The sequence below is a fragment of the Anomaloglossus baeobatrachus genome, chromosome 1 (genome assembly GCF_048569485.1).
Source record: "Anomaloglossus baeobatrachus isolate aAnoBae1 chromosome 1, aAnoBae1.hap1, whole genome shotgun sequence".
Taxonomy (NCBI): Eukaryota; Metazoa; Chordata; class Amphibia; order Anura; family Aromobatidae; genus Anomaloglossus; species Anomaloglossus baeobatrachus.
The window spans coordinates 320,204,776-320,223,484 of record NC_134353.1 but is presented as its reverse complement, the minus strand read 5'-3'; the positions used below and the strand labels follow the sequence as shown (position 1 = coordinate 320,223,484).

Below are 18,709 nucleotides of genomic sequence, written 5' to 3'. Positions count from 1 at the left end.
GACTATATGCATTCTACTCTATGGATCAGAGTGCTCTCCGCTAAATAATATGAGAGCACGCAGACGTGTCTCATAGATGTTTGAATGCAGCCTAAGGCCTCATTCAGACATCAGTTTTCTTCAAGTCTGAGAAAAATGGACCGAGTTTCATCAGTGGTTTCCATCAGGGCTTGGTCAGTGTTCCATCAGTTTTTTCACTGATGAGTAAAAAAGAGCTTTCTCCACCTTCTTCCACTTCTTCTATTTATCAGTCAGTGAAAAACGGAAAGCTCACAAATGGCATCTGATTTTGATCCAACTGTTAGGGTGAACTCTTAATCAGAGATCACTAGTTGCCTACTGCCTAGCCTAATTGGTGTGGATCGAGTGCATGCTTGAAAAATGAGATCAGACACTGTCGGATATTCATCTTTCCTCGACAGAAGTCAGCCCATGCTCTGCCTTTATTACAACTGAGCTTGCTCTGATATAACCTTGCAAAGGGGCATGTACGGATGTGTTCATTGGTCAGTGGGTCGAACAATGTGTTAGTCCATGAGCTGATTGGTGGGCGTCATTGTAGGCGGGTCTATGACATCATTGGATGGATCCATGGTGATGGTGATGGGAGGGACGTCATCTGGTGTATCCATGCTGATGGTTTGGTCTGTGATGTCATCGGGGGCCATCTTTGCTTCCTCTGAAGAGTGACTGGCTTATGTATAGAGAATTCATTTAATTTAACACACTTCTCACAATGCTCTATGTCCAGAGGTTAATCAAGTATTTCATCTTATGGCTCTCCTCAACACAACACTTTGATCATTATAGGACATGCGATTTTGCATGGACTGCTCGGCCCGAGGGAAAAAAACGGATATGTGAACTATCCTATAGACCATCATATGCACGAGTACTATCCGTGAAAAGAACTGAAAACACTTATACGTGAAAAATGGACGTCTGAATAAGGCCTAAATTACAAATATTGTCATCACAATCTGATATTTTTGTTGACAAACTGTCAAATCACAGCTCCAAAGCATCAATTACGACCTCATTTTTCATAATTATTTATCCTTAGAAGGATTTTTTTAGTTTTGTAAAGAGATAATAATTAGAGGACAAATTCAAGATAATATGGTGGATAATTGACAATTTTTAACACAATTTCACTACATTTTTGTAGGGCAATAGGAGATTTGTGGACGGACACATTATCCTGCAAAAGGTTTTAGGCCCTGTGCACACTAGAAAAAGAATTTTTCTCCAGAAATTTCTTGAGAGTCTGAAAGAGTAGCGCACTTGCGTTTAAAAAACGCACCAATAACTCACCAAAAAACGCATGCGTTTTTACCGCGTTTTTGTGTGTTTTTGATGCGTTTTTATGCGTTTTTTCCGCAGGTTGGTCCTTGTGTTTTTTTTTTTACCATTCTCTATGGCAAAAAACGCAGCTACCTGCAGAAAAGAAGTGACATGCACATTCTTTATCTAAAGAAATTCTGCAGAAAGAATGTTCTTGAGAAAAAAAAACGTAGTGTGCGCACAGCTAATTTTTTTTTTCCATAGGTTTTGCTGGAAAATGTCTGCAGAAAGGTTACAACCATTTTCTCAAGAAATTTCTGCAGCAGAAACACAAAAAAACGCAGGTAAAAACGCAGTGTGCCACAGGGCCTTAAAGTTCTTTGCCGGAGTTCCAATCCTGACTGGTTAACTTTTTCTTAATCACAAATTCAAAAAGACAACAGCTTTTCTGCAAAACTTAACTTGTCACGTGAACACTGGTAATACTGTTTTACATTTTTCCATAGCATGGCATTTAGGCCAAATATTTTTAGTTATCAATTGCCCTTGTATTTCTGCAAAAGAAAATGACTGTTGTTAGCGGTCACTAGAGTCACTATGTGAATGTCTACATAACTGAAAGCCGGCGGCTCCTGGGAGAAATAAAGTTATTTTTCTCCCAGGTGCCACAATTTCAGTACAGCAGCCATTCTAACGCTATCAATCTGCAGATTAACACGATATCTGTGGGTTTATACCATTATGCGACATGACAAGTTCTCTTTATAACCTGAGGTAGTTCGGCCTTAGGGCTCATTCACACGTCCATTTTTTGTGTACAAGTGAAATGTGTTTTTCAGCTTGTGGTCCATGCAAAATTGAGAAATCATGTCCAATAATGATCTGAGTGTTGGATCAACATCGCCAATGCAAGTCTAGGTGTCCATGAAAAAAGTGGACAGCACTTGGATTGCATCCGAGTGCTGCTAGACAGGAAATGATAGAGAACATGTTTTGAAGGCTTTCTCGTCCAAAAAAAAACGATGAAACTAGGACCAATCTGATGGTAAAAACTGACACATTGAGCAAACTGTGATGAAACTGATAAAAAAAGAGAATTTTGTTTACTTACCGTAAATTCTTTTTCTTATAGTTCCGACATGGGAGACCCAGACCATGGGTGTATAGCTTCTGCCTCCGGAGGACACACAAAGTACTACACTAAAAAGTGTAGCTCCTCCCTCCTAGCATATACACCCCCTGGATAACCAAATATAGCCAGTTTAGTGCAAAAGCTGAAGGAGGACATCCACCCATAGAGATAGAGCAAAACCCGGAACAACCGGAACCTCTGTCTACAACAACAGCCGGTGAAAAAACACGGAACAAGAAAACTGCCAACAGGCAACAGGGAGGGTGCTGGGTCTCCCATGTCGGAACTATAAGAAAAAGAATTTACGGTAAGTAAACAAAATTCTCTTTTTCTTCATCGTTCCTTATGGGAGACCCAGACCATGGGACGTCTCAAAGCAGACCATGGGTGGGAATAAACAGAAAACTGAGAAGTAGGCGAAACCTAACTTCACAAATGGGCGACAGCCGCCTGAAGGATGCGTCTGCCCAAGCTCGCATCTGCCGAACCATGAGCATGCACTTGGTAGTGCTTCGAAAAGGTATGCAGACTGGACCAAGTGGCAGCCTGACAGACCTGCTGAGCCGTAGCCTGGTGCCTGAAAGCCCAAGAGGCACCGACAGCTCTGGTCGAGTGTGCCTTGATCCCCGGCGGGGGAGGCACTTGAGTACACTGGTATGCATCGGAAATGGCCGACCTAATCCAACGAGCTAGGGTCGGCTTAGAAGCCGAGAGGCCCTTACGCCGACCAGTGGTCAGCACAAAAAGAGAGGTGCACCGCCTAAGAGCAGCGGTGCGAGACACATAGATCCGGAGCGCCCGCACCAGATCCAGAGTATGCAACGCTTTTTCAACGCGATGAACAGGAGCCGGACAAAAGGAAGGCAGGGAAATATCCTGGTTAAGGTGGAAAGGAGATACCACCTTAGGAAGAAAGTCCGGAGTCGGACGGAGAACCACCTTGTCTTGATGAAAAAACAAAAAAGGTGACTCCGAAGAGAGCGCAGCCAAATCAGAGACTCTCCTGAGGGAAGTTATGGCCACTTGAAAGACCACTTTCTGTGAAAGACGAGACAAAGAAACCTCCCTAAGTGGCTCAAAAGGGGGTTTCTGCAAGGCCGTGAGGACCAGATTAAGGTCCCAGGGATCCAGAGGCCGCCGGTAAGGCGGAATGATGTGAGATGCGCCCTGCATGAAGGTGCGCACCTGAGCCAGCCGGGCGATACGCCGCTGGAACAACACTGACAGAGCCGAGACCTGTCCCTTGAGGGAATTGAGGGATAGTCCTAGCTGCAGACCAGACTGCAGGAAGGACAGAAGGGTCGGCAGGGAAAAAGGCCAAGGGGCATGGCCGGAAGAACGACACCAGGACAGGAAAATTCTCCAAGTCCTGTGGTAAATTCTGGCCGAGGAAGACTTCCGAGCCTGAGTCATAGTGGAGATGACTTCGGGAGGAATGCTGGAAGCCGTCAGGATCCAGGACTAAAGAGCCACGCCGTCATTCTGAGATCTGCAGAATTCTGGCGGAAAAACGGACCTTGTGAGAGAAGGTCTGGCCGGTCCGGGAGATTCCACGGCACCTCTACGGACAGACAGAGCAGGTCTGGGTACCAAGCTCGCCTGGGCCAGTCTGGAGCAATGAGTATGACCCGACGGCCCTCCATTCTGATCTTGCGCAGGACTCTGGGCAAGAGAGCTAGAGGGGGAAACACGTAAGCCAGACGGAACTGGGACCAATCCTGAACCAGCGCGTCCACTGCAAAGGCCTGAGGATCGTGGGAGCGAGCCACGTAAACCGGGACCTTGTTGTTGTGCCGGGATGCCATTAGATCCACTTCCGGAGTGCCCCACTTGCGGCAGATCGACCGGAACACTGCCGGATGCAGAGCCCACTCGCCGTTGTCTACGGTTTGACGGCTGAGATAATCTGCCTCCCAGTTTTCTACGCCTGGGATGTGGACTGCGGATATGGTGGACTTGGAGTCCTCCGTTCACTGAAGGATGCGTTGAACCTCCAACATTGCCAGGCGGCTGCGAGTCCCGCCCTGGTGATTGATGTAGGCAACTGCTGTCGCGTTGTCTGACTGGACTCGAATGTGCTTGCCCGCCAACAGGTGGTGAAAGGCTACGAGAGCTAAGAGCACAGCTCTGATTTCCAGCACATTGATCGAGAGGGCTGATTCGGACGGAGTCCAAGTGCCCTGTGCTCGGTGGGTGGTGGAGAAATACTGCTCCCCAGCCGGATAGACTGGCATCCATGGTGAGGATCACCCAGGACGGGGTCAGGAAGGAGCGTCCCTGAGACAGAGAGAGGGGCCGAAGCCACCACTGAAGAGAGCGCCTGGTCTGTGGTGACAGAGCCACCAACCTGTGCAAGGAAGAAGACCGCTTGTCCCAACAGCGGAGAATGTCCAGCTGCAGAGGACGCAGATGGAACTGGGCAAAGGGAACCGCTTCCATTGACGCCACCATCTGACCCAGCACCTGCATGAGGTGCCTGATGGAATGACGGCGGGGCCTCAACAGAGAGCGCACCGCCAGATGGAGGGACTGCTGTTTGACTAAGGGCAGCTTGACAAGTGCCGGCAGAGTCTCGAATTGCATCCCTAGGTACGTGAGTTTTTGGGTCAGGGTCAGAGTGGACTTGGGCAGATTGACAAGCCACCCGAATTGAACAAGAGTGGCGAGAGTGAGCGAGACACTCCGCTGACAGTCTGCACTGGATGAAGCCTTGACTAGAAGGTCGTCCAGGTAAGGAATCACTGCCAACCCCTGGAGGTGCAGAACCGCAACCACTGCTGCCATGACCTTGGTGAATACTCGAGGGGCCATGGCTAACCCGAAGGGGAGAGCCACGAATTGGAAATGTTCCTCTCCGATTGCAAAACGTAGCCAACGCTGGTGTGAAACTGCAATTGGCACATGCAGATAGGCATCTCTGATGTCGATGGATGCCAGGAAATCTCCTCGGGTCATTGAGGCAATGACTGATCGCAGAGACTCCATGCGAAAGTGCTGCACCTGAACATGCTTGTTGAGAAGCTTGAGATCCAGGATGGGCCGGAAGGAACCGTCCTTTTTGGGGACTAGGAAGAGATTTGAGTAAAAACCTCTGAACCGTTCCCTGGCGGGAACCGGTACAGTTACTCCGTTGGCCTGCAAGAATGCCACGGCCTGAGAGAAGGCGGCGGCCTTGGAGCAGGGGGGAGTTGACAGAAAAAATCTGTTTGGCGGGCTGGAAGAGAACTCTATCCTGTAGCCGTGGGAGATGATATCCCGCACCCACTGATCGGAGACGTGTTGAAACCACACGTCGCCAAAGTGGGAGAGCCTGCCACCGACCAAGGACGTTGCTGGCTCGGCCAGATAGTCAAGAGGAGGCTGCCTTGGTGGCAGCAGCTCCTGCGGACTTTTGTGGACGCGGCTTCTTGCGCCAGGTGGGCTTCTGGTCCTTGGCTGAGTTAGTGGACGAGGCCGAGGGCTTAGAGGACGACCAGTTAGAGGAACGAAAGGAACGAAACCTCGACTGGTTCCTGCCCTGGACGGGTTTCCTGGTTTTAGTCTGTGGCAAGGAAGTACTCTTCCCGCCAGTAGCCTCCTTAATTATTTCATCCAGTTGTTCACCGAACAGCCTGGACCCAGCAAATGGGAGCCCAGCAAGGTACTTCTTTGAGGAAGCATCTGCCTTCCACTGTCGAAGCCACAAGATCCTGCGGATAGCGAGGGAATTAGCGGAGGCCACCGCAGTGCGGTGAGAGGCCTCCAGCATGGCAGACATGGCGTAGGCTGAAAAGGCTGAAGCCTGGGAAGTTAAGGTAACCAATTCAGGCATAGAGTCCCTAGTGAGGGAATGCATCTCCTCTAGGGAAGCAGAGATGGCTTTGAGAGCCCACACTGCTGCAAAGGATGGGAAGAACGAGGCCCCTGCCGCCTCATAGACAGACTTGGCCAGGAGGTCAACCTGGCGGTCAGTGGGATCCTTAAGTGAGGTGCCATCAGCCACAGATACAACTGTCCGGGCTGAGAGTCTAGACACCGGAGGGTCTACCTTTGGTGAGTGAGCCCACTCCTTGACCACCTCTGGTGGAAAAGGAAAACGGTCATCAGAACCACGCTTTGGGAAGCGTTTGTCAGGACAGGCTCTGGGCTTGGACACAGTGGCTTGAAAACTGGAGTGGTTAAAGAACACACTCCTTGTTCTCTTAGGCAAGGTAAACTGGTGCTTTTCTGCCAGAGAGGGTTGCTCCTCTGATACTGGCGGATTGAGGTCCAGTACAGAATTAATGGACGCAATCAAATCACTCACATCTGCATCACCCTCGGTCAGATCAATGGGGCACATGGAGGTAGCGTCCGAGCCCCCAGTAAAGACATCCTCCTCGTCCTGCGAGTCGGCTCGTGAATCGGAGCCGCGGGACGAGGAAGGAGAGGGGACCCTGTGTCTCCTTTTAGGAGGACGGGGTCTGGGAGCAGATGAAGAATCCTCTGTGAGCTCTGCAGAGCGAGCCGAAGCAGCAGAGGCGCCCTGAGAAGGGGGCTGATGCATGGTCAGCAAAGTCCGGGACAGCTGTCCCATGGAGTCGGCAAAGGACTGGAAGATAGACTTAGAAAACAATTCTACCCAAGCCGGGGGTTCAGCCACCGGGGCCGGAGCAGCCGGAGGGACCACTGGGGAGACTCCAGGCTGAGGCACCACCATGTTAGAGCAGGCATCACAATGAGGATATGTGCTCGGTTCAGGCAGTACGAGCTTACATGCAGTGCATATTGAGTACAGCCTTGCAGCCTTGCTCCTAGTGTGAGACATGCTGCTGAGGTGGAGGCTCTGCAGTAAAGAACACACTCCTTCAGAATGACCCCCAGAGAGTTTATAAGAAGGTCCACAACCAGAGGTTGTGGCTTACCAGACCGTTTTTTTGTGTGTCCTCCGGATCCCACAGCTCGGATCCCCAGACAGGTTGCAGAGATGCAGCAGCCAGCGCCGATCAGTGTGAGAACGCTGATAAAATGGCGCCGGAGTGATGAGGGGGGGCGGGGCCTAGTCCAAGAGCGGGAACCGGAGGGCCAAGGAGATATACAGGGGAGGGAAACATCTCCTCAGAGAGGAGTGTCCTCCCCTGTGCTGAACTGCCGGTGGGCGGCGCCGCACTGTCCCTCTGCATGACTGACATGCAGGGGCAGTGAAAAAGAAAGTAGACCGCAGCTGAAGCCGGGGCCTAAATTTTACAATGCGGCCGGCGCGCAGGCACCCTCGGCGCGGTTCTCTGGTGAAAACCGGAGAACCGGCCGGAAATGTCACAAAAGGTTACATAACACACTCTCCCCAACATTAAAGTGCAAGGGACCCCCCTGACAATAACGTCTCAATACTTAGCTTGTGAGACGCAGGGCCAGGTCCCTGAGGGATGAGTGCTCCGTCCGGCAGGGTCCTGAAAGGGCTGCGGATGGAGACCGGTCTCCTGCAAAGCAGTGAGAACCGTGCTGGCTCCCACTTCAAGCCAGAGCCCGAGGGATGGTGAAGGAGCGCGGCATGTAAGGCTCCAGCCTTGAAATCAACCTTAAAAACACCGCCGGCACAGTGGGGTGAGAAGGGACATGCCGGGGGTCCAGCTTGGACCCGCTTTTCTTCAAACTCTTTAAAATCAAAAATCAGATGAGAATGCATGTGTGGATGTGTGCCTCCTGAACACAAAGCATTGAACTGGCTATATTTGGTTATCCAGGGGGTGTATATGCTAGGAGGGAGGAGCTACACTTTTTAGTGTAGTACTTTGTGTGTCCTCCGGAGGCAGAAGCTATACACCCATGGTCTGGGTCTCCCATAAGGAACGATGAAGAAAAAAACACTGACGAAACTCGGACCGTTTTTTTCGTACGAGAAAATCATTCATGTCTGAATGAGCCTCTGCTCTTTATAGCCCTAAAAATGTTTTCCCTCCAGAGCGGATCGCTCTTGAAACGCGTTGCAATAAAGTCTCCATTCATCCAGAACAGTGCCCCTTCATTGCCATCTTTTCTATTTGATTTTGCATTTATTTCCCTCATTGAGGGTCTGGCAATGTGTGCAGCAGTTCTTTATGGTGATCATCAGAGTTGTGTCTCGTTCAGATGAGTTGTTCCATCACTCCCCTTCCTCCCCTCCGGCCAGGCTAACTCAGCGCCTCTGTTTTTTTATTTTTTCCCTCAGAAAACACATGTGTATATGTGTACAAGCTATACTAATGGGTTATGACATGTTTGTTAGTGGAAGTCTAGCGTGAATGTATCATGTACATGTATGTTTTCATGAGGTACCCACCACCACCAAGAGCAATTAAAGCGTAAATGTATTGGATATATCAGTTTCATCTTGTAAGATGGTTTCATTTCTATAGATATCATGTATTGAGGATATATAGAACCGGCCGCTGTCCTGTGCTAGGATAGCAAGAATGTGAAGGGTATTTAATGTTGTGAATGATTAGCGAAGGAAGAAGTATGTTAGGAAAAATATGATTTCTCTGAAGACTCAGAAACAGACTTCAACTTTTGGTGTTCAGTAGCTATCCAATCCAGATGACTATATTGTGTAGCATGTACATTGTCATACAATTTTCATTGCCTTCTCACAAACTAGATTGAAAACAACAAATTACATCTGGAAATGGAATTTTACCCAGGTCCATAATGTTTAACATCTTATAAAAGTCTTATACGCTATCATGCATAATGACGTCTAACCTGCGGTTGAACAGTGGAGGTTACAAAGTTCACATTGTGTCCAGCAAAGATCTGCTTTAAATGAATGTCTTTGAGATCTGAAAAAAAGAGAATTTTGTTTACTTACCGTAAATTCTTTTTCTTATAGTTCCGACATGGGAGACCCAGACCATGGGTGTATAGCTTCTGCCTCCGGAGGACACACAAAGTACTACACTAAAAGTGTAGCTCCTCCCTCCGAGCATATACACTCCCCGGATGACAAATCCAACCAGTTTAGTGCAAAAGCTGAAGGAGGACATCCACCCATAAGTAGAGATAGAGTAAAACCCGGAATAACCGGAACCTCTGTCTACAACAACAGCCGGTGAAAAACACACGGAACAAGAAAGCTGCCAACAGGCAACAGGGAGAGTGCTGGGTCTCACATGTCGGAACTATAAGAAAAAGAATTTACGGTAAGTAAAAAAAATTCTCTTTTTCTTCATCGTTCCTTATAGGAGACCCAGACCATGGGACGTCTCAAAGCAGTCCATGGGTGGGAAATAAACAGAAAGTGAGAAGTAGGCAAACCTAACTTCACAAATGGGCGACAGCCGTCCGAAGGATGCGTCTGCCCAAGCTCGCATCTGCCGAAGCATGAGCATGCACTTGGTAGTGCTTCGAAAGGGTGTGCAGACTAGACCAAGTGGCAGCCTGACAGACCTGCTGAGCCGTAGCCCAAGAGGCACCGACAGCTCTGGTCGAGTGCGCCTTAATCCCCGGCGGGGGAGGCACCTGAGAACATTGGTAGGCATCGGATATGGCCGACCTAATCCAACGAGCTAGGGTCGGTTTAGAAGCCGAGAGACCCTTGCGCTGACCTGTGGTCAGCACAAAAAGAGAGGTGCCCCGCCTAAGAACAGCGGTGTGTGACACATAGATCCGGAGCGTCCGCACCAAATCTAAAGCATGCAACGCTTTTTCAAAGCGATGCACAGGGACCGAACAAAGGGAAGACAATGAAATGTCCTGGTTAAGGTGGAAAGGAGACACCACCTTAGGGAGAAGGCCCGGAGTCGGACGGAGAACCACCTTGTCTTGGTGAAAAAAAAAACCAAAAAGGGTGACTCCGAAGAGAGCACAGTCAAATCAGAGACTCTCCTGAGAGAAATTATGGCCACCAGAAAGACCACTTTCTGTGAAAGACGAAACAACGAAACCTCCCTAAGAGGCTCAAAGGGGGGTTTCTGTAAGGCCGTGAGGACCAGATTAAGGTCTCAGGGATCCAGAGACCGCCGGTAAGGCGGAATGATGTGAGATGCGCCCTGCATGAAGGTGCGCACCTGGGCCAGCCGGGCGATACGCCTCTGGAACAACGCTAACAGAGCCGAGACCTGTCCCTTGAGGGAATTGAGGGACAGTCCTAGCTGCAGGCCGGACTGTAGAAAGGACAGCATGGTCGGCAAGGAAAACGGCCAAGGAGCATGGCCGGAAGAACGACACCAGGACAGGAAAATTCTCCAAGTCCTGTGGTAAATTCTGGCCGAGGAAGACTTCCGAGCCTGAGTCATAGTGAAGATGACCTCGGAAGGAATGCCTGAAGCCGTAAGGATTCAGGGCTCAAGAGCCACGCCGTCAATCTGAGAGCCGCAGAATTCTGGCGGAAAACGGACCCTGTGAGAGCAGGTCTGGCCGGTCCGGGAGATGCCACGGCACCTCTACGGACAGACGGAGCAGGTCTGGGAACCAAGCTCGCCTGGGCCAGTCTGGGGCGATGAGTACGACCCGACGGCCCTCCATTCTGATCTTGCGCAGGACTCTGGGCAAGAGAGCTAGAGGGGAAAACACGTAGGCCAGACGGAACTGGGACCAATCTTGAACCAGCGCGTCCGCTGCCAAGGCCTGAGGATCGTGGGAGCGAGCCACGTAAACCGGGACCTTGTTGTTGTGCCGGGATGCCATTAGATCCACTTCCGGAGTGCCCCGCCTGCCAAATTGACCGGAACACTGCCGGATGCAGGGCCCACTCGCCGCTGTCCACGGTTTGACGGCTGAGATAATCTGCCTCCCAGTTTTCTACGCCTGGGATGTGGACTGCGGATATGGTGGACTTGGAGTCCTCCGTCCACTGAAGGATACGTTGAACTTCCAACATTGCTAGGCGGCTGCGAGTCCCGCCTTGGTGATTGATGTAGGCAACTGCTGTCGCGTTGTCTGACTGGACTCGAATGTGCTTGCCCGCCGACAGGTGGTGAAAAACTACGAGAGCTAGGAGTACAGCCCTGATTTCCAGCACATTGATCGAGAGGGCTGATTCGGACGGAGTCCAAGTGCCCTGTGCTCGGTGGTGGAGAAACACTGCTCCCCAGCCGGATAGACTGGCATCCGTGGTGAGAATCACCCAGGACGGGGCCAGAAAGGAGCGTCCCTGGGACGGAGAGAGGGGCCGAAGCCACCACTAAAGAGAGCTCCTGGTCTGTGGCGACAGAGCCACCAGCCTGTGCAAGGAAGAGGTCCGCTTGTCCCAACAGCGGAGAATGTCCAGCTGCAGGGGACGCAGATGGAACTGGCAAAGGGAACCGCTTCCATTGACGCCACCATCTGACCCAGCACCTGATGGAATGACGGCGGAGCCTCAGCAGAGAGCGAACCGCCAGATGAAGGGACTGCTGTTTGACTAAGGGCAGCTTCACAAGTGCCAGCATAGTCTCGAATTGCATCCCTAGGTACGTAAGGTCCTGGGTCGGGGTCAGAGTGGACTTGCAAGCGTGGCGAGAGTGAGCGAGACACTCCGCTGAGAGTGAGCGAGACACTCCGCTGACAGTCTGCACTGGATGAAGCCTTGACTAGAAGGTCGTCCAGGAAAGGAATCACTACCAACCCCTGGAGGTGCAGAACCGCAACCACTGCTGCCATGACCTTGTGAATACCCGAGGGGCCGTGGCTAACCCGAAGGGGAGAGCCACGAATTGGAAATGTTCCTCTCCGATTACAAAACGTAGCCAACGCTGGTGTGAAACTGCGGTTGGCACAAGCAGAAAGACATCTCTGATGTCGATGATGCTAAGAAATCTCCTTGGGTCATTGCCTGATCGCAGAGATTCCATGCAAAAATGCCGCACCTGACATGCTTGTTGAGAAGCTTGAGATCCAGGTCGGAAAGCACCGTCCTTTTCGGGGACTAGGAAGAGATTTGAGTAGAAATCTCAGAACTGTTCCCAGTCGGGAACTGGTACAATTACTCCATTGGCCTGCAAGAATGCCACGGCCTGTGAGAAGGCGGCGGCCTTGGAGCAGGGGGGAGTTGACAGAAAAAAATCTGTTTGGCGGGCTGGATAGAATTCTATTCTGTAGCCGTGGGAGATGGTAACCCACACCCACTGATCGAAGACGTGTTGAAACCACACGTCACCCAAGAGGGAGAGCCTGCCACCGACCAAGGACGAGAGGAGGCTGCCTTGGTGGCCGCAGCTCCTGCGGACTTCTGAGGACGCGGCCTCATGCGCCAGTTGGTTTACGGACCTTGGCTGAGTTAGTGGACAAGGCCGAGGGCTTAGAGGACAACCAGTTAGAGGAACGAAAGGAACGAAACCTCGACTGGTTCCTGCCCTGGACAGGTTTCCTGGGTTTGTGGCATGGAAGTACTCTTCCTGCCAAAAAACTTCCTTAATAATTTCATCCAGTTGTTCACCGAATAGACTGGTCCCAGCAAAAGGGAGCCCAGCAAGGAACTTCTTAAGAAGCATCTGCCTTCCACTCTCGAAGCCACCGGAGCCTGCGGATAGCGAGGGAAGTAGCCGAGGCCACCGCAGTGCGGTGACAGTCTCCAGCATGGCAGACATGGCATAGGATGAAAAGACTGAAGCCTGGAAGTTAAGGCAACCATTTCGGGCATAAAGTCCCTGGTGAAGGAATGCATCTCCTCCAGAGAAGCAGAGATGGCTTTGAGAGCCCGCACTGCTGCAAAAGATGGGGAGAACGAGGCCCCTGCCGCCTCATATATAGATTTGGCCAGAAGGACAACCTGGCGGACAGTGGGATCCTTAGAGAGGAGCCGTCAGCCACTGATACAACTGTCCGGGCTAAAAGCCTAGACACCGGAGGGTCCACACTTGGTGAATGAGCCCACTCCTTGACCACCACTGGTGGAAGGGGGAAACAGTCATCAGAACCACGCTTTGGGAAGCGTCTGTCAGGACAGGCTCTGGGCTTGGTCACAGTGGCCTGAAAACTGGAGTGGTTAAGGAACACACTCCTTGTTCTCTTAAGGTATACTGATGCCTTTCTGCCAGAGTGGAATGCACCCCTGATACAGGCGGATTGAGGTCCAGTACAAATATAATGGACGCAATCAAATCATTAGCATCTGCGTCACCTTCGGACAGATCATCCGAGCCCCTAGTAAAAGCATCCTCCTCGTCCTGCGAGTCGGCTCGTGAATCAGAGCTGCGGGACGAGGAAGGAAAGGGGACCCTGCGACTCCATTTTAGGAGGACGGGGACTGAGACCAGATGAAGAATCCTCTGTGAACTTTGCTGAGCGAGCCGTAGCAGCAGAAGCGCCCTGAGAAGGGGGCTGATGCATGCTCAGCAGTGTCCGGGACAGCTGTCCCCTGAAGAGAGGGATTCTGCCCAAACCGGGGGATCAGCCACCGGAGCCGGAGCAGCTGGAGGGACCACTGATCAGCTTCCAGGCTGAGGGACCACTATGTTAGAGCAAGCATCACAATGTGGTTATGTGCTCGGTACAGGCAGTACGAGTCTACATGCAGTGCATAATAAGAACAGCCTTGCAGCCTTGCTCTGATGTGAGACATGCTGCAGAAGTGGGGGCTCTGTCCAGAATGACCCCCAGCAGAGTATATAAACAGAGTATATAAGCAGCTGCACAACCGGAGGTTGTGGCTTGCCAGACCGTTTAACATAGGGACATCTCTGTGCCCTCCAGATCCCCAGCCCAGGCCCCCATTTGTCACAATGTGGTTATGCAGACATTGAGAACGCTGAGAAAATGGCGCCGGAGCGAGGAGAGGGGGCGGGGCCTACTCTGAGAGCAGGATCTGGAGGGCAAATGAGGTATACAGGGGAGGGAATCCTTCCTCAGTGAGGAGTGTCCGTTCCCTGTGCTGAACAGCCGCTGGGCGGAGCCGCACTGTCCCTCTGCACGACTGACATGCAGGGGTAGTGAATCGAAACTAGGCCTCAGGCGAAGCCGGGGCCTAGATTTAAACATGCGGCCAGCGTGCAGGCACCATCGGCGCGGTTCTCCAATGAAAACTGGAGAACCGGCCGGAAATGTTAACACAGTTATATAACACACTCTCCCCAATATATAAAGTACAAGGGACCCCTGGAAAGACCACTGTCTGTGGTAATAACGTCTCAGTACTTAGCTTGTGAGACGCAGGTGCCAGGTCCCTGGGAGGTGAGCGCTCCGTCCGGCAGGATCCTGAAAAGGGCTGCGGATGGAGACCGGTCTCCTGCAAAGCAGTGAGAACCGTGATGGCTCCCACTTCAAGCCAGAGCCTCAGAGGATGGTGAAGGAGCGCGGCATGTGAAGGCTCCAGCCTTGTAAAATCAACCTTAACAGCACCGCCGACACAGTGGGGTGAGAAGGGACATGCCGGGAGTCCAGATTGGACCCGCTTTTCTTCCAAATCTTTGAAATCAAAAATCAAAAATCAGAGGATGCATGTGTGTGTATGACCTCCTGAACACAAAGCATTGAACTGGTTGGATTTGTCATCCGGGGAGTGTATATGCTCGGAGGGAGGAGCTACACTTTTAGTGTAGTACTTTGTGTGTCCTCCGGAGGCAGAAGCTATACACCCATGGTCTGGGTCTCCCATAAGGAACGATGAAGAAAAGAACATATTAGAAAACCTTCATGAAAATCCTTTAATTCATTTGTTGAAAATTGTACAACCAGATAGAGCATGTGCTACTTTATCTGTTAATAACTTTGTAACATTATTACATTGCATTATATCCAATAAATTCTGACATTGTTGTTCTCATACATCATTCTTTACTTGTTCGGTAAATTTAGTTTGATACCTTTTTCAATTACTTTACATTTAACTTTTCTATACGGAAAATTATAAGACCAGTTCTAACAAACATTGGCACTATAGCTGAAAATCTAGCCAGACTACGGGTCTAAAGTTCTAAGCTAAAAGTGCCACAGAGAACCATTTATCCCATAGTGAAACATTGGGGTTGTACAAGTTACTGTAATCCACTCACATGTATGAAGCAAAATATGTGCATTATTGAACTTAAAACACTGTACCTTTTGAATTGAACAGGCTGCTAATGTCAGACGCCAAAGACACTTCAGATGGAGGGTTATCTGGTCTCACTTGCAGTCCAGGACCAAATGATACAATTTGATGAGACTTGAAAACATATAGAAGTGTGTGATAGCTATAAACAAAAAACAATACTAGTTAACAGAATTTTTTATAGAAATACTTCACATAGGCCGGTTTCACAAATATATATCTGAGGCCAGGGCCGGACTGGGACTAAAATTCAGCCCTGGCATTTGGGGGTACACAGGCCCACTTTTCGCGTGGTGAATGTGTAATATCTTTGTGCACTTGTAGATGTGAGTTCTGTATGGCATGTGAGCACTGCATGGCACTATGTGACACTGTATGGCACTATGTGACACCGTATGGCATTATGTGACACTGTATCACTCTATGTCACATTGCATGGCGCTATGTGACACTGCATGGCACTATGTGAGTACTGTATGGCACTTTGTGACAATGTATGGCACTATGTGACACTGTATCACTGTCACACTGTATGGTGCTATGTGACACTGTATGGCACTATGTGAGCACTGTATGACATTATGTGACACTGTATGGCACTATGTGAGTACTGTATGGCACTATGTGAGTACTGTATGGCATTATGTGACACTGTATGGCATTATGTGAGTACTGTATGGCATTATGTGAGTACTGTATGGCACTATGTGAGTACTGTATGGCACTATGTGACACATTTTTGCAGTGTGTAGCAGACCTTGATGTATTTTCTGCTCTTTGCTTCCCTGATTTGTGGATGGTTCCGCCACATACCAGTGTCCTAATCACTCTACAAGCGCTACAGTCACTACAGGGGATTGTACCTGTGTGGACAGGTCCAGGACTAATATTACTGATATCACACTAATTAGTCCTGAATTAATGACTCGGTGCCCCTCCCCACACACAATACACTGCACCCCCATTAACCTCACACGCGCACACAGACACACACACACACACACATAATACAATGCACCCTCATTACCCCTCCCCACACACACACACACACACAATACAATGCACCCCCATTACCCCGCCCCACACACACACACACACACAATACAATGCACCCCATTTCCCCTCCCCACATACACACACACACAATACAATGCACCCCCATTAACCCTCCCCACACATACACACAAAATACAATGCACCCCCATTAACCCTCCCCATACACACACACACACAATACAATGCACCCCCATTAACCATCCACACACACACACACACACACACACACACACAATACAATGCACGCTCCATTACCTCTCCCCCCACACACACAATACAATACACCCCCCATTACCCCCTTCCCACACACAATACAATGCACCCCCCAATTACCCCTCCCCCTACACAATACAATGCACTCTCCATTACCCCCTCCCCAGACATAATACATTGCACCCCCCCATCACCCTCTACACACACAAATTACACTACCCTATCACTACACACTCCTGCCTCCCCCCCTCCCTCGGAATACAGTTCTCCCCCTCTACCTGTCACAAAGCTGTGTTCCTTCATAAATGTTCCCCGTTATGTCCTCAGCCCCTCCCCACTCATCCCCATTAATTAAACCTTTCATCTTCGGCTCCTCCATGGAGCGCTTACCACTTCCTGATGTCTCCTGCATGGCGCCCGCAGCACTGTGATGATGTCAGCAAGGTGCTGATCTCATCACGTTGCTGCACGTCGGGGGCGGGGCCCAGTCCCGACGCGCTGTTCAAATGTATTTACGTCTGAAAGACGCAAATACATTTTGAATAGGAAGGAGAAAGCTGCGGTCACCGGCATCGCCACCGCCGCGCTCCTCAGCAGTGTGTGCATGCCGGGCACACCATCACACAGCAGAGCCAACAGCACAGTGCTGCCTCCTGCTCCTGCTGCAGCTAGTGTGCCCGGCATGCACACACTGCTGAGAAGCGCGGCGCTGGCGGTGCCGGTGACTGCAGATAGAGCGGCCCACTACAGGCACCGGCACACTACAGGGACCGGCCCATCTGGCATTTGCCAGAATTGCCCTATAGTCAGTCTGGGCCTGTCTGAGGCTGTCGTATTCGAGTCAGGAGGCCTGCTGCCGGTCTGTAAATCCTGGTCCACACTCAGATATGTGAAGCCAGCTTATTACTGTATATTTATTGTATAATTTTTATTATATGCTCCCTGACGCTTGAGTGCGAAACAAAACCCCATGGACATGCAGCAGAAAAATGCAGCTCAGCCCAGAACATGCCCCATACACATGCAGCATAAAAATGCAGCTCAACCAAAAACATGCCCTATGGACGTGCAGCAGAAAAATGGAGCTCAGATGAGAACCTGCCCCATGGACATGCAGCAGAAGAATGCAGCTCAGCCGAGAACATGCCCCATACACATGCAGCAGAAAAATGCAGCTCAGCCAAAAATATGCCGCGTTAACATGCAGCAGAAGAATGCAGCTCAGCCAAAAACATGCGGCATGGACATGCAGCAGGAAAATGGCGCTCAGACGAGAACCTGCCCCATGAACATGCGGCATAAAAATGCAGCTCAACCGATAACATGCCCTATGGACATGGAGGAGAAAAATGCAGCTCAGCCGAGAACATGCCCCATGCCCCATGGACATGCAGCAGGAGAATACAGCTCAGCTGAGAACATGCCCCATGGACATGCAGAAGAAAAATGCAGCTCAGCCAAAAACATGCCGCATGGACATGCAGCAGGAAAATACAGCTCAACCGAGAACCTGCCACATGGACATGCAGAAGAAAAATGCAGCTCAGCCGAGAATGTGCCGCATGGACATGCAGCAGCAAAATACAGCTCAGCTGAGAACATGCCCCATGGACAAGCACCATGGACATACAGCAAAAACGTAGCTCAGCCGAGAACATGTCCCATTGACATGTAGCAGAAAAATGGAGCTCAGCAGAGACCATGCCCTATGGACATGCAGCAGAAAAATGCAGCTCAGCCGAGAACATGCCCTATGGACATGCAGCAGAAAAATGCACCTCAGCCCAGAACATGCCCTATGGACATGCAGCAGAAAAATGCAGCTCAGCCGAGAACCTGTCCCATGGACATGCAGCAGAAAAATGCAAAAAGATTCAAATCTGCAGCCCGCAATGTTTGTTGTAGATATTTTCCCAGATTTGTCTTACCTTCCACAAGCTATCTGTGAAACCTGTCCTTCATATTCTTCTACCTTCTGAGGCACAGAAGTGTGAGTAACAGAACTTTTCCCCAGCTGTCCATAAGAGCCATCTCCAAAAGTGTACACCGTGCCCGCCTGGTATCAATATAAAATCAGCAAA

At 50.4% G+C, this 18,709-nt stretch overlaps 1 protein-coding gene across 1 annotated transcript in view; it reads right to left on the bottom strand.

Annotated features, from left to right (window-relative positions):
- Window positions 1–18,709, bottom strand: part of LOC142312550 (putative E3 ubiquitin-protein ligase HERC6) — a 149,536-nt gene that overhangs the window by 91,306 nt on the left and 39,521 nt on the right. The window contains exons 6-8 of the mRNA XM_075351539.1: window positions 18,557–18,684; window positions 15,368–15,501; window positions 9,116–9,192 (exon numbers count right to left, since the gene is read on the bottom strand). Coding sequence (XP_075207654.1) covers window positions 9,116–9,192; window positions 15,368–15,501; window positions 18,557–18,684 — 339 coding nt within the window. The remainder of the gene's footprint in view (window positions 1–9,115; window positions 9,193–15,367; window positions 15,502–18,556; window positions 18,685–18,709) is intronic.